At 45.1% G+C, this 15,065-nt stretch overlaps 4 protein-coding genes across 4 annotated transcripts in view; 2 read left to right on the top strand and 2 right to left on the bottom strand.

The window, feature by feature from the left end:
- Nucleotides 1-6,093: 6,093 nt before the first annotated feature.
- On the bottom strand, nucleotides 6,094-8,292 carry LOC128276034 (heat shock protein 83-like). The gene has a single exon (XM_053014504.1). It carries the CDS (start codon nucleotides 8,281-8,283, stop codon nucleotides 6,094-6,096), a length of 2,190 nt encoding a protein of 729 aa, XP_052870464.1. The 5' UTR covers nucleotides 8,284-8,292.
- Nucleotides 8,293-8,424: 132 nt separating this feature from the next.
- Nucleotides 8,425-9,450, top strand: LOC128276032 (heat shock protein 83-like). Its single transcript, XM_053014503.1, has 2 exons — nucleotides 8,425-8,449; nucleotides 8,728-9,450. Exons 1-2 carry the CDS (start codon nucleotides 8,425-8,427, stop codon nucleotides 9,054-9,056), a joined length of 354 nt encoding a protein of 117 aa, XP_052870463.1. The 3' UTR covers nucleotides 9,057-9,450.
- Nucleotides 9,451-11,169: 1,719 nt separating this feature from the next.
- LOC128276035 (nurim homolog) lies at nucleotides 11,170-11,997 on the bottom strand. The gene is made up of 2 exons (XM_053014505.1): nucleotides 11,680-11,997; nucleotides 11,170-11,613 (listed from the first exon to the last, which is right to left on the bottom strand). Exons 1-2 carry the CDS (start codon nucleotides 11,995-11,997, stop codon nucleotides 11,170-11,172), a joined length of 762 nt encoding a protein of 253 aa, XP_052870465.1.
- A 395-nt stretch (nucleotides 11,998-12,392) lies between these two features.
- LOC128276031 (protein lethal(2)essential for life-like) overlaps nucleotides 12,393-15,065 on the top strand; it is a 3,151-nt gene continuing 478 nt past the window's right edge. Inside the window, exon 1 of the mRNA XM_053014502.1 lies at nucleotides 12,393-12,976. Coding sequence (XP_052870462.1) covers nucleotides 12,393-12,976 — 584 coding nt within the window. The remainder of the gene's footprint in view (nucleotides 12,977-15,065) is intronic.

Here is a 15,065-nt window from a genome sequence, read left to right as displayed (position 1 = left end):
GTGTTGATGATCAGCGACATAAGCTGAGCGATCTCAGCCTGGAACGCAAAGGTCTCGGTTTCTGGTGCTTCCGGCATCTGTAACGCAATAAAGGGAAGAAAATCCCATTAGATGAAAGTTTGCTAGAGTGCAGTAGGTTACTTGAAATTGCATGCTATCTAAATCTCCTTGAACTGTGATCATGAAAAGCACATTACACAACACACTTTCAACATTTCAAAAAACTTAAATCAGGACCACCAATCAAGCGTAGAATTGTAAAATGTTGGTGTAAAATTGTCAACCAACCATAGAATTGTAAATTATTGGTGTTGGAAATTACAGCCGATTCATTCTGGGTCTCGCTTCGTATTGCCCTTGGCTGTCATTTGTCTTCCCTACCGGAAGCTCCCCTGCTGTCATCGCCGCTGACAGCAGCAGACAATGCGTTCGGTGACGTCGCGACATCAGCGCTCCTGGCGGAGGAACCCCAACAGGCTTTGCAATATTTAACATTCCCCGCCCAGTGGAGAACTGCGAAACGGTTGCTAGTCCTATTGCATGTGCTCCACAACCTCTATTGCGGCAGCCTGATGCAACTCCGTAGCTTCTGGATTCCGTTGGTGGATTTTGGCTCGCGGGTGTGGCGGGTCTCCTTCCCTGAACTGTCCTGTGCGGAGTCGGCACCGATGTTGTCGATATCAGCTTATCAGTAAACATTCGACTTTCAGTGCTGAAAGTTTCATCTTGATACGTGGAGTTTATAAAAAGTTATGCTCAATGGAACTCGAAAGAAGAAAAATAATTCTGCACACTCACGTCGAGAACCCCACGTGGTCTGCTTTAAAAATCGCAAAAACACTAAAATTCGCAAAATCAACTGTATATGCTGTGCCGTTCGTCCAACGGCAGCCATGCTGCTATTAATGATGATGATGATGTGGTTGCTTCTATTGATTCTGCTGTTGGTTGGTGTTTCTGCTCGGATGATGCCGGAGCTTCAAACTCTGGTTCTTCTTTCTTGATTCGCATTAGCGTGACATCGCTGCTGACCGCTGCTGGTGTTGTTGCCGCTTCGGATGATGATGTGGTTGCTGCTATTGTTTCTGTTGTTGGTTGGTGTTTCTGCTCGGATAATGCCTCGAACTCTGGTTCTTCTTTCTTGATTCGCATTAGCTTGACATCGCTGCTGGCTGTGCGCTGCCGTGTGTTATGATTATGATTGCTCATTACGAACATTTAGTAAAAGAAAGTGTGATAAGGCTGAAGATTTCAGAAACTCGCGAAGGTACACACAGTTCGACGATTGATGTCAAAGTGATGGCGCGTAAACAATTGTAAAATGTAAACATTCTGAGATAGTGTGTAAGTTCGAATGACAGCAGACGCTCCCAAAGGGCACCTTTGCGACGCGAACAATCCCAAAGGATGCTTTTGGCTTTTCAAAACAACCGTTGAACTTTTTCATCAAATCTTAACATTTCATCCAATCAAGAGGAAAAATTAAAGGCAAAGAAAAGATTCGCCACCGGATCGAAGGAAAGAAAAGGAAGAACAGAAACCGATCGTGCACCGTTCGTCGTCGTCGGTTTCCGATGTCCGATGGTCTCCGCCAACTCGGTTCTGATTTCTTTTTTCGTGACACGAACCGAAGGAAAACTCTCTTGCATCCGGTAGGCCGTTTCGTTTGGCGTTCGGAAAACGTCGACACGGACACAACTCGTGTCTCGTGATCGTGTGGGTTCGCTCACGATTCTCGCGCAACGTTTTTCTCCGCTTGCAGCCTATTATCTGCGGTAGGATTTGTTTGTGCATCGACAGACAGCGAGGCTACTCTTAATTGATTGATAGTATGAGTCAAAGTATGAGCAACTAGTCGCTACAGCAAAACTTATCCGATTAATCAGTTTATCGGTAGTTTTTATTCTGTATTCAACATCTATTTGCATTATTTGCAGCTTACCATTTCTAGGCTTTCTAATTGCCGTTTTGAGCTCCTAAAACTTCGAGTATTTTAAGTATTTTAAGAATTCGTGACTGCGCTGCCACACGGTGCATAACAGCAGATATAACAGCCTCATATAACAATTTCGATAGTACAGCGACCAGGCGTCAAAAGCGTTATGACTCTGCAGATCCTATAACACGACGTTATACAGGGCGCAGAACAGATTTGACACTAAGTTACGTGTTACAGTTATGCGCCGTGTGGCATCACAGTTACAATGGAAGACAAACAGAAAGGGTTTTCATTAAAGCTTTAAGAAAAACTCATAAATTTTGCTCTTGAATTCCCACCTTTTTGATTCTTTTTTCGTAGCGCACCATTTTTTTCGAACAAAATGAGTAATACAGTTTAGATCAGTGGTCTCAAACTGGTGGTTCACACTGTTTTGTGCGGCCCACGGCCACGTCCGCGGAGTATATAATTACGTTATACTAGTCAGGATAGTCGCAAAAAATCACAAAAAATGCTTCTTGTCGGTTCAGCTGCCGTCACAGATGTGGCCGATACGATTTATTTCAAATCCAAACTAAATCAGGGTGCGTAAAATTTGATGAAAAAACATTTTCTTTATGTGGTGCGGCCCGCTGACTAGCTGTTGCTTTCCAATGAGGCCCACATGCTAATACACGGTCTGTTCCGAAGTAAACTGGACTTTTTCAATAGGGCCATTTCTGGTGGCGCCATCTTGATGTGGGTATATTTGTTTGAAAGGTACATTCTTTCCAGACTTCCAGTCAAAATTTCATGATATTTGGTCTACTGGAAAAAAAGTTATTGTGCCTAAAGTGACAGTATGTTTGTGGTGTCGGTACAAGCCTTCTGAATGGCCATAACTGACAAAAAATGTCAACATAACGTTTTCCTTTCATTGGCAAATGAAGTTTGTGAATAGATAAAAGTCACAGGATACCAGATCAGGTGAACACGGGGAATAATTTATCGATAAAATGCGATTTTTGATCAAAAAATCAGTGATGAGCAGTGTTGGATTCTGATCAATTTTTGGTCATCAGTGAGTTTGTGTGGCACAAAGTGAACACACTCCTTTCGATAACCCAATTGTTCGGTCACATTGCGATGAATCGAATCTCTGGACATTACCAATTCCATTTCCATAAAAAGAAACGACGATTTCGAGTAACTTTTGAGAAAATTACGCCTTTTTCCGATGCTCCCTGGTGCGTAATCAAGAACTTGGCTTGGCTAACACGAAGGTCGTCGTTAAAGTCTTCACGACCGTTATTGAAACGCGTATACTACTCATAAATTCTGTCACGGGATAGACAATCATCACCATAAACTTTTTGCATCAATCTAAACGTTTCGGTAAACGTTTAAGCGAGTTTAAAACAAAACTTGATATTGGCTCGTGCTCAGTCTTGTACCGACACCACAAACATACTTTTACTTTAGGCACAATAACTTTTTTTCTAGTAGACCAAATTCAATGAAATTTTGACTGGAAGTCTGGAAAGGATGTACCTATTAAACAAATATACCCACATCAAGATGGCGCCACCAGAAATGGCCCTATTGAAAAAGTCCAGTTTACTTCGGAACAGACCGTGTATGAGTTTGAGACCACTGATTTAGATTGTTTACAAAGAGAGTTATGTTTTTATTATTATTCTATGCTCTTTGTTCATTCTTTCTTCATCACTCACTTACCAGATAACAAACCGAACCAAGTGGTACACCCAAGGAGCCACGATCTGTCGAATCGTCGGCGCGCCGACGACACGGACACCAAAACGGACACTAGTCGTCGTTAGAGTGTCCCTTTTGCCGACGATACGGACTATAGTCGTCGTTAATGTGACGAAATCAGTCCGGTCGTCGGCAAAAGGGACACTCTAACGACGATTAGAGTCCGTATCGTCAGCAGAAAGGACACTTCAAAGCTGACCGTTTTGACAACGCTTATTTTATGGCTTGTGAGACTTGTTTGTTTACATTAGAACGGTGTATCGTACCGTGTGTGTTATGTGTGTTTGCCAAACACGCAGTAGACGGCGACGACGGGTCAGTTTAATTCGTATCGTGTTGTTTTGTTGGTCGCTTATTGTTTAGCCTGAAGGATGTTCAGTTTCATTGGTAAAAGTACAGTACAGACTACAGGTTGTGCCGGTTTATAATGTGTCCCCTGCAATATCGACGAATAACCGGACAAGGATAACAGTTCGCGGAGGAACAAGACGCTTCGCGTAATTGGAACATATCTGCCAGCGATCACACCACGGCTTGTCTGTGTTGTGTCGGTATTCGAAACAACGAACCTAGTATACAAAGCGCTGGATGGCTTGGAATTTAATGAGGACGATGGGCGCAGCATCTGCCAGCGAACGATTGGTGATCCAAGAACGCTACGCAACATCTTCCACGGGTATGGTTAATAATCGCAAGGTTGTCTTACCATTCTATCATTGTGATCTTTTCCCTTTTGTAGACACCAGACCAGACATTTAAACCCGGAACGGACTCTTTTAATGGAGGAAAATTGTAACCAACGTCACTGTGCACGGAAAATCGAAGTTGAACGCTGGCTCAACGGGATCAACGCAACGCGGGATCAACGCTGGCGGTACGGAACTATGCAGTGGGAAACTGGCCGAAGAGCGCGGCTTGTGATACCACCATCAAAGTTATCTATTTCGTCGGATTCGCAAACATCGTCGATTGCCAGAGCGTTGTTGCTTCTCTGATACACAGCATCCGGACGCACCACTTAACCAATAGATTGTAATGCAATGCGTGCGCAGTAATAGTAAGTAATATTGTAAACCCGGCGATTGTGCGTTCGTCGCTGGGTAGCGAACTAAGTTTTTATTAAAAAAAAAAAAAAATAATGAAAAATAATTTTACTGGTTTTTGCTATAATAGATTTAAATATTTGAAATGAGCTATAATTTTAACAAAGCTTTGCCATAATGAGCTTTTTTAGCTATAAAATGAGCTTTTTTGACAATAGTCCATTAGACAGTCCCGAGCATAGTCCGTTGGACGGTCCAAAGGACTGCAAAGCTGCTGCTTTTTGCCGTCCTTCGGACGGTCCAAAGGACTGTGCTTGTAGTGTCCGATGGACGGTCCATGGGACACTGTATCGGACATAGTTGCTCCTTGGGTTGCGACGACTTTCGCGTTTTGTCATATCGTAAATAAATTAAAATTTCTATCTGCTGGACCACACGGACCAAAGTTGTAAAATAACATATAACAATTTGACACTTAATCGGTAAGCAGTTGTCAAAAGCTTCGGACCTTAAAACATAACATAACACGTAACACCGAGCGTTTGTTTACAAACAGAGGTTAATGTAAGTTCTTACTTGTGATGTTTTTTTTTTAATTTAAACTATAAATTATTCAGAAATCAACCTCCCTCTTCGATTTCTATTTTCTTGGGTCAAAAACATGAACGTAAACACGTTCGACATTTCGGTCACCACGTTGTTATATTTCAGACCTGCCACACGAAGTATAACGGATTTGACACAAACTGATCGATGTTATGTCAAATTTTGTTATGTTATATGTTATGCATCGTGTGGCCTCCCAGTATGCGTTGCAAATCGGACTATTTGTGGCCATGAGGGACTAGTCGTCCCCATTGAAAATCACTAGAATTGCTTTTTGGTCGATTTTCGTTCAATGCATGGTTCAAATTGACCATTTGTTGTCAGTAGCGATCGGAATTAACGTTTCCATCAGGTTTTAGGAGCTTGTGAAACACCACACCTTTCTGTCCCATCAAAAAGCCCGTTTTGTGGAGTCCTTCGACGCTTTTTTTTGTTAAGTCAAAATCGCCATTTTGGAATTTTTTAAACCACTTAAAGCACTGCGATCTTCCAAACACAAGTCCCGACAAGCATTTGGTGCGATTCCGAAGCAGTTTTCTTCAAAAGGAGCAGAAAAATAATAATCCCCGCAAAACGTCATTTTCAGGCACAAAAGTTGACATGGTCCGAAAAGATGGGTTGAACCGAAACCGTAATGAAGAAAGAACAGCAAAACTGGGAAGTCCCAATTGGCAGGTACAGACATCTTTTCAACAGTCCGATTTGCAACGCATAGACCTAGTAGATAATGGAATAGCATCAATTGGCTTTTTAGTCCACTTCTTCCATGTGCGAGAGATCCTCGGAGTCGTCAACGAGCGGAGGCGCATCGCCGGCAGCGGTTGAGGGCGCCGGGGCAACTCCGGCATCATCCGTCGTCATCGGCTCGTCCTCATCGATGCCCAGGCAAAGCTTGACAATGCGGTAGATGCGCGCGGCGTGGGTTCCGGGTTCATCCAGCGGGAATCCGGACGACGGTAGAGCAGTCTCGAACAGCAGGATCACCAGATCCTTGACGGTCTTATCGTTTTTATCGTCATCGGCACGTTGACGCAGCGTCTCGATGATGGCGTGGTCGGGATTGATCTCCAAATGCTTCTTGGCGGCCATATAGCCCATGGCAGACGAGTAGCGTAGGGCAGACGACTCGCGCAGGGGAGACGAGTCGTGCAGGGCCTGCGCCTTCATGATGCGCTCCATGTTGGCCGACCAACCATTCTGCGACGTGACGATACAGCAGGGAGAGTCCACCAATCGGTTGGAGACGACCACCTTCTCCACCTTGCTCTCCAGCACCGATTTCATCACCTTGCACAGGTTCTCGAACTTGGCCTTGTCTTCTTCACGCTTCTTCTTCTCAGCCTCATCCTCCGGCAGCTCCAGACCCTCCTTGGTCACGCAGACCAGCTGCTTGCCCTTGTACTCCTTCAGCTGCTGGATGACGTACTCGTCGATAGCTTCCGTCATGTAGATCACTTCGAAGCCACGCTTCTTCACACGCTCCACGAAGGCCGAGTTCTTCACCTGCTCGATGTTCTCGCCCGTAATGAAGTAGATCTGACTTTGGTTCTCCTTCATGCGCCCAACGTAATCGTTCAGCGAGCAGTACTCATCGCCCGATGCGGACGTGTTAAAGCGCAGCAGATCGGCCAACTTCTGACGGTTCTGGCTGTCCTCGTGCACACCCAGCTTCAGGTTCTTGCTGAACTGATCGTAGAACTTCTTGTAGGTCTCTTTGTCCTCGGCCAGTTCCTCGAACAGCTCCATGCACTTCTTCACCAGGTTCTTGCGGATCACCTTCAGGATCTTATTCTGTTGCAACATCTCACGGGAAATGTTCAGGGGCAGATCTTCCGAGTCTACCACACCCTTGATGAAGTTCAGATAGTCCGGAATCAGCTCCTCGCAGTTGTCCATGATGAACACTCGGCGCACATACAGTTTGATGTTGTTCTTCTTCTTCTTGTTCTCGAAGAGATCGAACGGCATACGACGCGGAACGAACAGGAGTGCCCGGAAGTCCAGCTGACCCTCGACCGAGAAGTGCTTCACGGCCAGATGGTCCTCCCAATCGTTCGTCAGGGACTTGTAGAACTCTCCGTATTCTTCCTGCGAGATATCGTCCGCATTGCGAGTCCAGATCGGCTTCGTTTTGTTCAGCTCCTCATCCTCGGTGTATTTCACCTTCACCGTTTTTTTCTTCTTGTCCTTTTTGTCCTCATCATCTTCAGCATCCTCCAGCTTAGGCTCGTCGTCCTTCTTTTCCTCTTCCTTCTTTTCTTCTTCGGCCTCATCGTCGCTCACCTCCTTTTCGCGTTCCTTCTCCACCAGCAGCTTGATCGGATAGCCGATGAACTGCGAGTGTTTGTTTACGATCTGCTTGACCTTGCTCTCCTCTAGATACTCCAGCTGATCCTCCTTGATGTGCAGCACAATCTTAGTACCGCGGCCCAGCGGCTCACCGGCATCCGAGCGCACGGTAAACGATCCTCCGGCCGATGATTCCCACACGTACTGTTCATCGTCGTTGTGCTTGGATGTGACCACCACCTTATCGGCGACCAGATAAGCCGAGTAGAAACCGACACCGAACTGACCGATCATGCTGATATCGGCACCGGCCTGAAGCGCCTCCATGAATGCCTTGGTGCCAGACTTTGCGATCGTTCCGAGGTTGTTGACCAGATCCGCCTTCGTCATGCCGATACCGGTATCGATGAGCGTCAGCGTACCGGCTTCCTTGTTCGGGATGATCTTGATGAACAGGTCCTTGCCCGAGTCCAGCTTGGTGGGGTCCGTCAGCGACTCGTAGCGGATCTTGTCCAAGGCATCGGAAGAGTTCGAGATCAACTCACGCAGGAAGATTTCCTTGTTCGAGTAGAACGTGTTGATGATCAGCGACATAAGCTGAGCGATCTCAGCCTGGAACGCGAAGGTTTCGGTTTCTGGTGCTTCCGGCATCTGTAATGAAGGGACAGAAAACAAATCCGGTCAAAATCACATGTAAAACAAGACTTTTAGATCATTTTTTTTATCTAAGCACTCTTGCAACAAAATAAGTGCAATAAGTTGCGCAAAATAGATCAAACTAATCGATTAGCAATGGTTGAAGTATGCTACATAATTGGTAACAGCCCAAAACCTTATTAATCTTCTTCACTGAATACAAATGTGCAAATACGAATTCCCATGACTGTATCGGAAAAATCAAACTGTTCATCGTTTATCGAAAGATCATTGTTCTAATCGGACTTTTAAACCAAAGAGACAAGGAACACGTTTGCGAAAAAAAGCTGAATAGTTTTCCACTGCTGCTCTCATTAAATTTTCTTTGCATTATAAAGGACCGATGATTCACTAGCGTCAATTAAAGAAAGGGTTCAAAGACCACGTTTTCACAAGCAGGAAAAGAATCATGGCACAATCCCGACCATGCCATCATCGAGACGCTGCGTCAACGTGCCGATGACGATAAAAACGATAAGGCCGTCAAGGATCTGGTGATCCTGCTGTTCGAGACTGCTCTGCTGTCGTCCGGATTCTCGCTGGATGAGCCCGGAACCCACGCCGCGCGCATCTACCGCATGGTCAAGCTTGGCCTGGGCATCGATGAGGACGAGCCGATGACGACGGATGATGCCGGAGTTGCCCCGGCGCCCTCAACCGCTGCCGGCGATGCGCCTCCGCTCGTTGACGACTCCGAGGATCTCTCGCACATGGAGGAAGTCGATTAAATCGGCACGCTCTGTGACTTGCATTATACGGAGGAGCTCTTTTCCGCTCAATCCATTAGCGATATAAAAACAAAAACCACGCCAGTCTCTAGGTTTACTTACAAATGCGATTCCAAAGGCTGAAATTCTTTGAACCTAATATGCAACAAAAATAGGATTTTGATAAGTGATGGTACCTACTCTAACCCACGGGAGATGAATTGCACCAGCAATAGCAGCATTGGAAAGTTAGTGCTGACAGAAGGAGAACTTATAATATTCCGATTAGTATTATCGCGATGTGTTATTGTTGTTGCGATTCATTATCTGTAACTTGTTTGTATCTTACTATTAAAACGGTTTTAAGTTCAACCGCGTTATAGCGGAATATCAACGTCAAATAAAGAGAATTACATTAACGATATGAAAACATGAAGTTGGTTTCTGTTTCTGCGTTTCTGAATTAAAAGAGAAAAATCATAAAAGTTGAAATAAAGACTGGGAAGATAACAGTACTCCTCACAAAAGACAAGACAAAAAGATACTGAATAATTTTGATACAAAAATATACAGTCCTTTTCAAAGTAACCAGAACTTTTTCAATAGGGACATTTCTGGTGGCGCCACCTTGATGTTTGTATATGTGTTTGAAAGGTACATCCTTTCCAGACTTCCTGTCAAAATTTCATGACATTTGGTCGTTATTGCACCTAAAGTGACAGTATGTTTGTGTTGTCGATACGAGAATGAGCATTGAACAAAGAGCCAATATCAAAATTTGTTTTAAACTCGGTAAAACGTTTACCGAAACGTTTAAATTTATGCAACATGCTCATGGTGATGATTGTCTATCCCGTGGCAGAGTTCATGAGTGGTATACGCGTTTTAAAAACGGTCGTGAAGCCGTCCACGACGACCTTCATGTCGGCCAACCCAAGTGCGTGATTACGCCCGATAGCATCGAAAAAGTGCGTGATCTTCTCAAAATTGAGCCGAAATCGTCGTTGCGTTCTATGGAAAAGGAATTGGGAATTTCCAAAGAATCGATTCGTCGCATTTTGAGCGAACAATTGGGTTACCGGAAGGTGAACGGTGGAAGGTGGATGGTGGATGAGCCGATGACGACGGATGATGCCGGATGTGCCGCGGCACCGTCCACCGCTGCCGGAGATGTGCCTCCGCTCGTTGACGACTCCCAGGATCTCTCGCGAGGACACCGCTCTCGGAGGACATGGAGGATGTCGATTAAATCGCCACGCTCTGTGACTTGCATTAAAAAAAGGAGGAACTCTTTTCCGCTCAATACATTAAACAAAACCACGATATTAAAACAAAAACCACGCCAGTCTCTAAGTTTACTTACAAAGGCGATTCCAAAGGCTGAAATTCTTTGAACCTAATATGCAAGAAACATGGATTTTGATAAGCGATGGTACCTACTCTAACCCACGGGTGTTGGGGGATCGCGGTGTGTTGTTGCGATTCATTATCCGTAATTTGTTTGTATCTTACTATTAAAACGGTTTTAAGTTCAACCGCGTTATAACGGAATATCATTGTCAAATAAAGAGAATTACATTAACGATATGAAAACATGAAGTTGGTTTTCTTTTTCTGCGTTTCTGAATTAAAAGAGAAAAATCATAAAAGTATAAATATACTGGGAAGATAACAGTACCCCTCACCGTCGAAGATAATAAATATATTTCGTTTTTCATACGGCATTGACGAATCGGTGATGTGCCTAGACGAATATGGCTATTAGGCGGGTTTCTGACTGTTGATTTGTAGTGGGTGATGTTTAATCTTAATCGAACAGCAAAATATAGCGTTTGAAAACATTAAAGAAGAGTATTTGATTGCTTTTTAATGATAATATCGTTCTAAGATTGGTCCATTGGTTCAGGTTCGGTGTGCTACGGTTGTGCTAAAGTCATAAAGCATGCTTCCAAAAACTCGTAAAATACTTTAAAAATCCTCTTTGATGAGGCTTTGGTTAGTTTATTAGAAAAATGCGTATTTGAATGTTGACGATGTTCTACAATAAATTAGTCAGTCAGTGGAACACAATATGCAGGCACCCTCGTAAAAATGTGAAACACACTAAAAGTAATTAAAATCGCGTTTTGGCCGTTCACTTGGTCACTTCAACAAGCTCGGCACGTTTGCTCTTCAGCTGGTGCCGGTGGTACTGCAAGTCGAGCTTTGTCGTGTTCCAGCCCAGATACATGTACACAGTCCAGATGGTGGCCAGAACGCAACGATCCAGGGTCATTCCGTTGGTGAGCCAAAGGACGGTCGACAGGCCGATGAACGACGGGTGCCGATAGCGCTGATAGTAGTCCTGCAATTCGCGTGATTTGTACGACATCGGCGGGGCCAGATCGTTGATGGCGTAGTGCACATGTTTCAGACCGATCAGTTCCGGCAGATCTACCATCAGACTGCCTCCGTAGACGACGATCCACGATAGAACGTGCGCCCCCGTGATGACCCACCAGAGCAGCTTATTGTCTTCCACATCGAAGAACCACAGACGGAACTGAGTCGGATCCGTTTTCCAGTTCTTCAACAGCAGCTACAATACGAAGGTGAACGAAACAAGTGTAGACAACTACATCGGGAATTTTACTTCAGCACTCACCAGCAAGCAATAGGAAGACGCGATGTTATAGACACTTCGTTCCGCCAGCTCTAGCCCAACGGTTTGCCAGAAACGCTTTACCGCCGATGCCCGCATGAGCGTGTGCTGCAGCACAAACAGGACCACCCAGATCGAGTTGAAAAACAGGGAAAACAGTGCCGCACGAAGCGAAGACTGCTCGTTGGGAAACGCATCTGTCGATTGCTCTGCCTGGAGGGGCGTTGCCAGGAAGAGACCCAGCTTTCCCACCGAGTAAAACACCGATATGAAGGAAAGCAGGGACAGAGCAAAGCACACTAACTGCAAAAGGGATAACATTTTGGGAAAAAACTGCTCCCACAATCTTGTTCCGACAACTTTAGCACGAACGGACGCGAGGGCGTTTGTTTACGCAAGATTGCGTCTGTCATCGGCCGATCCGTTCATTTTCAGAGTTCATTTTCTGTGACTTTCTAGAATGAACCAGAAACGTGATTCATCTCACCTTTATTTGGCGCAGAATCTTCGTAAATATTCCAGAAATGTCGACCGAATCTGTGCGAACGATGGTTCAAGCTATATAAACGGCACGGCGGTAGCGAGAGTAACAGTCAAAATTCTACCAAGCGACGAAAGTGAACTGTCGAAACAAATTACAGCCAAGCGAATATCAACCAACTTGAAACAGTGCTTAATAGCAAGCGAGAAAGTATCCTGAAACGTAAAACGCGAAAATGTCGATCGTTCCGATTTTCTTCCGTAACTGGTGGGACGACGAGTGGGACCGTCCGTTGTGGAACTCGCGACTTCTCGACCAACATTTCGGAAGAGGAGTAACGGCCGATGATCTACTAGCCGCCCTGACGTCGGTCACTGCCGATTCCAACAACCGCCGACTTCAGCACCAACATAGTCATCCTTCGGGGTGTTACATGCGTCCGTGGCACAGCTCCTGTGTGGCCAACAATCGTGACACTGGCTCGACAGTGAATGTAACCAACGACAAGTTCCAAATCAATCTGGACGTGCAGCATTTCGCTCCCGAGGAGATCTCGGTCAAGTACGTGGACAAATCCGTCATCGTGGAGGGAAAGCACGAGGAGAAACAGGACGATCACGGATACATTTCGCGCCATTTCGTACGCCGCTACATGTTGCCGGCCGGCCACAACGAGAGCGATATCGCTTCGTCACTCTCATCGGATGGCATCCTGACCATCAGCTGCCCGAGGAAAGCCATTGAACAGAAACCGGAAAAGAGCATTCCCATCACCCAGACAGGACAGCCACAGAAAGTAGCAGCTGATAAAGGAACGAAATAAAGTTTGAAGACGTTCATTTGAAAAATTATGGAACTACAAACCTATATTGTAACTGTAACCCTGTAACCATAATCATTGTAAACGTAACCTTGAAACACTCTATGTAAACTCCGTTTGTTTAAGTTTCCGTAATAAACAGACAAATCCAAACCTAAAGTATGCGCTTGTTATTTATTTATTTAATGATATTGGGGCTCATCGGGCAATGAAGCCTAACTGAGTTGCATAACTAACATGGGACGACATTGGAACACGCATTAGTAGTCAAATCAGCTGCCCGAGGAAAGCCATTGAACAGAAACCGGAAAAGAGCATCCCCATCACCCAGACTGGCCAACCGTCGAAACCATTGGCCGACAAACTCAGTGATGAGAAGCCTGCGGCTGCCATAAGTGCCACGAATGGCGAGGAGAAAAAATAATTTCGATCCCTGATTTCGAGAAATCCCCTGAATTGAGTTTTAATAAACTATTCCAAAGCTAAACCAACAGCATAAAATATGAATTTTCATTCTTCAACACTTGAAGTAAAATTTGAAAAATTTGTCCAATCGCTCTTCATAGCCAACCTTCATAGCTTCCTGCTCCATAACACGGATGCTCCCTCCCTCCCTACTTTCGTTACTCCCTTTCTACGCCTCATCTCGCCGCCTCCGCGACAGACCCCCGTTCCTCATCACCCCCCCGCCGACCACGCTTCGGATCCGATGACCCATTCCTGCGGGCGATCGGATCCTTCAATGCCGCTAGCGCCCTGTTCGACTTCCACCTCCCCATCTCCTCCTTCCGCCCCCGCCTTCGCGCCTCCACCACCCCTAGTATTTAAGAACTTAGTATGTAAGCTTGAATTTGTAAAGCCACCGCCGACCAATTTAATAAACGAAATGAAATGAAATGAAATTAATTTTTTCTCGACTTAGTTTCTCCATTTTCACACACAAACAGCAATAATAATAATTGTCATACCAAACAATTGCATTAAAGCCCGAATCAAGATACAACAACATGCATTCGGAGTCATCGCCACAATTACTAGTTTGGGTCATCCGTGAGCGAATATTCTAAAATTAATCGCAAGCCACCAAAGGGGCCGAGAAGTGAATGCGCCCACGGGACATACAATAGTGACTAATGCATGATAATAGAGATTCGATGGCATCTTTCTAGAAACAAGAGGATTTTCCATACAAAGTTCATAGGTGAAAATAAATCATAATCATAACATATCATAAACTCGGTATTCGATTGCTTTGAATTTGACATTAATATAACTGTGTTTCGCGATCATATTGGTTTTGTTCGTCCACGTCCGCGTGTTCCAATGTCGTCTCATGTTAGTTATGCAGCTCAGTTAGGCTTCATTGCCCGTTGAACCCCAATATCATTAAATAAATAAATAAATAACAAGCGCATACTTTAGGTTTGGATTTGTCTGTTTATTACGGAAACTTAAACAAACGGAGTTTACATAGAGTGTGTTTCAAGGTTACGTTTACAATGATTATGGTTACAGGGTTACAGTTACAATATAGGTTTGTAGTTCCATAAATTTTCAAATGAACGTCTTCAAACTTTATTTCGTTCCTTTATCAGCTGCTACTTTCTGTGGCTGTCCTGTCTGGGTGATGGGAATGCTCTTTTCCGGTTTCTGTTCGATGGCTTTCCTCGGGCAGCTGATGGTCAGGATGCCATCCGATGAGAGTGACGAAGCGATATCGCTCTCGTTGTGGCCGGCCGGCAACATGTAGCGGCGTACGAAATGGCGCGAAATGTATCCGTGATCGTCCTGTTTCTCTTCGTGCTTGCCCTCCACGATGACGGATTTGTCCACGTACTTGACCGAGATCTCCTCGGGAGCGAAATGCTGCACGTCCAGATTGATTTGGAACTTATCGTTGGTTACATTCACTGTCGAGCCAGTGTCACGATTGTTGGCCACACAGGAGCTGTGCCACGGACGCATGTAACGCCCCGAAGGATGACTATGTTGGTGTTGAAGTCGGCGGTTATTGGAATCGGCAGAGACCGACGACAGGGCGGTTAGTAGATCGTCGCCCGTGACTCCCCTTCCGAAATGTTGGTCGAT

This window comes from Anopheles cruzii, unplaced genomic scaffold, assembly GCF_943734635.1.
Source record: "Anopheles cruzii unplaced genomic scaffold, idAnoCruzAS_RS32_06 scaffold00349_ctg1, whole genome shotgun sequence".
NCBI lineage: Eukaryota > Metazoa > Arthropoda > Insecta > Diptera > Culicidae > Anopheles > Anopheles cruzii.
Note: the sequence above shows the minus strand (reverse complement) of the source record. Positions and strands in the feature narration are given on the sequence as shown.

Bases quoted from the DNA above. Each gene is read 5' to 3' on its own strand.
- LOC128276034 (XM_053014504.1), bottom strand. From the start codon at position 8,283: ATGCCGGAAGCACCAGAAACCGAAACCTTCGCGTTCCAGGCTGAGATC.
- LOC128276032 (XM_053014503.1), top strand. From the start codon at position 8,425: ATGGTTGAAGTATGCTACATAATTG. The intron at 8,450-8,727 runs GTAACAGCCCAA...TTTCACAAGCAG, and splicing joins TGAAGTATGCTACATAATTG to GAAAAGAATCATGGCACAAT.
- LOC128276035 (XM_053014505.1), bottom strand. From the start codon at position 11,997: ATGTTATCCCTTTTGCAGTTAGTGTGCTTTGCTCTGTCCCTGCTTTCC. The intron at 11,614-11,679 runs GTGAGTGCTGAA...TTCGTATTGTAG, and splicing joins CGTCTTCCTATTGCTTGCTG to CTGCTGTTGAAGAACTGGAA.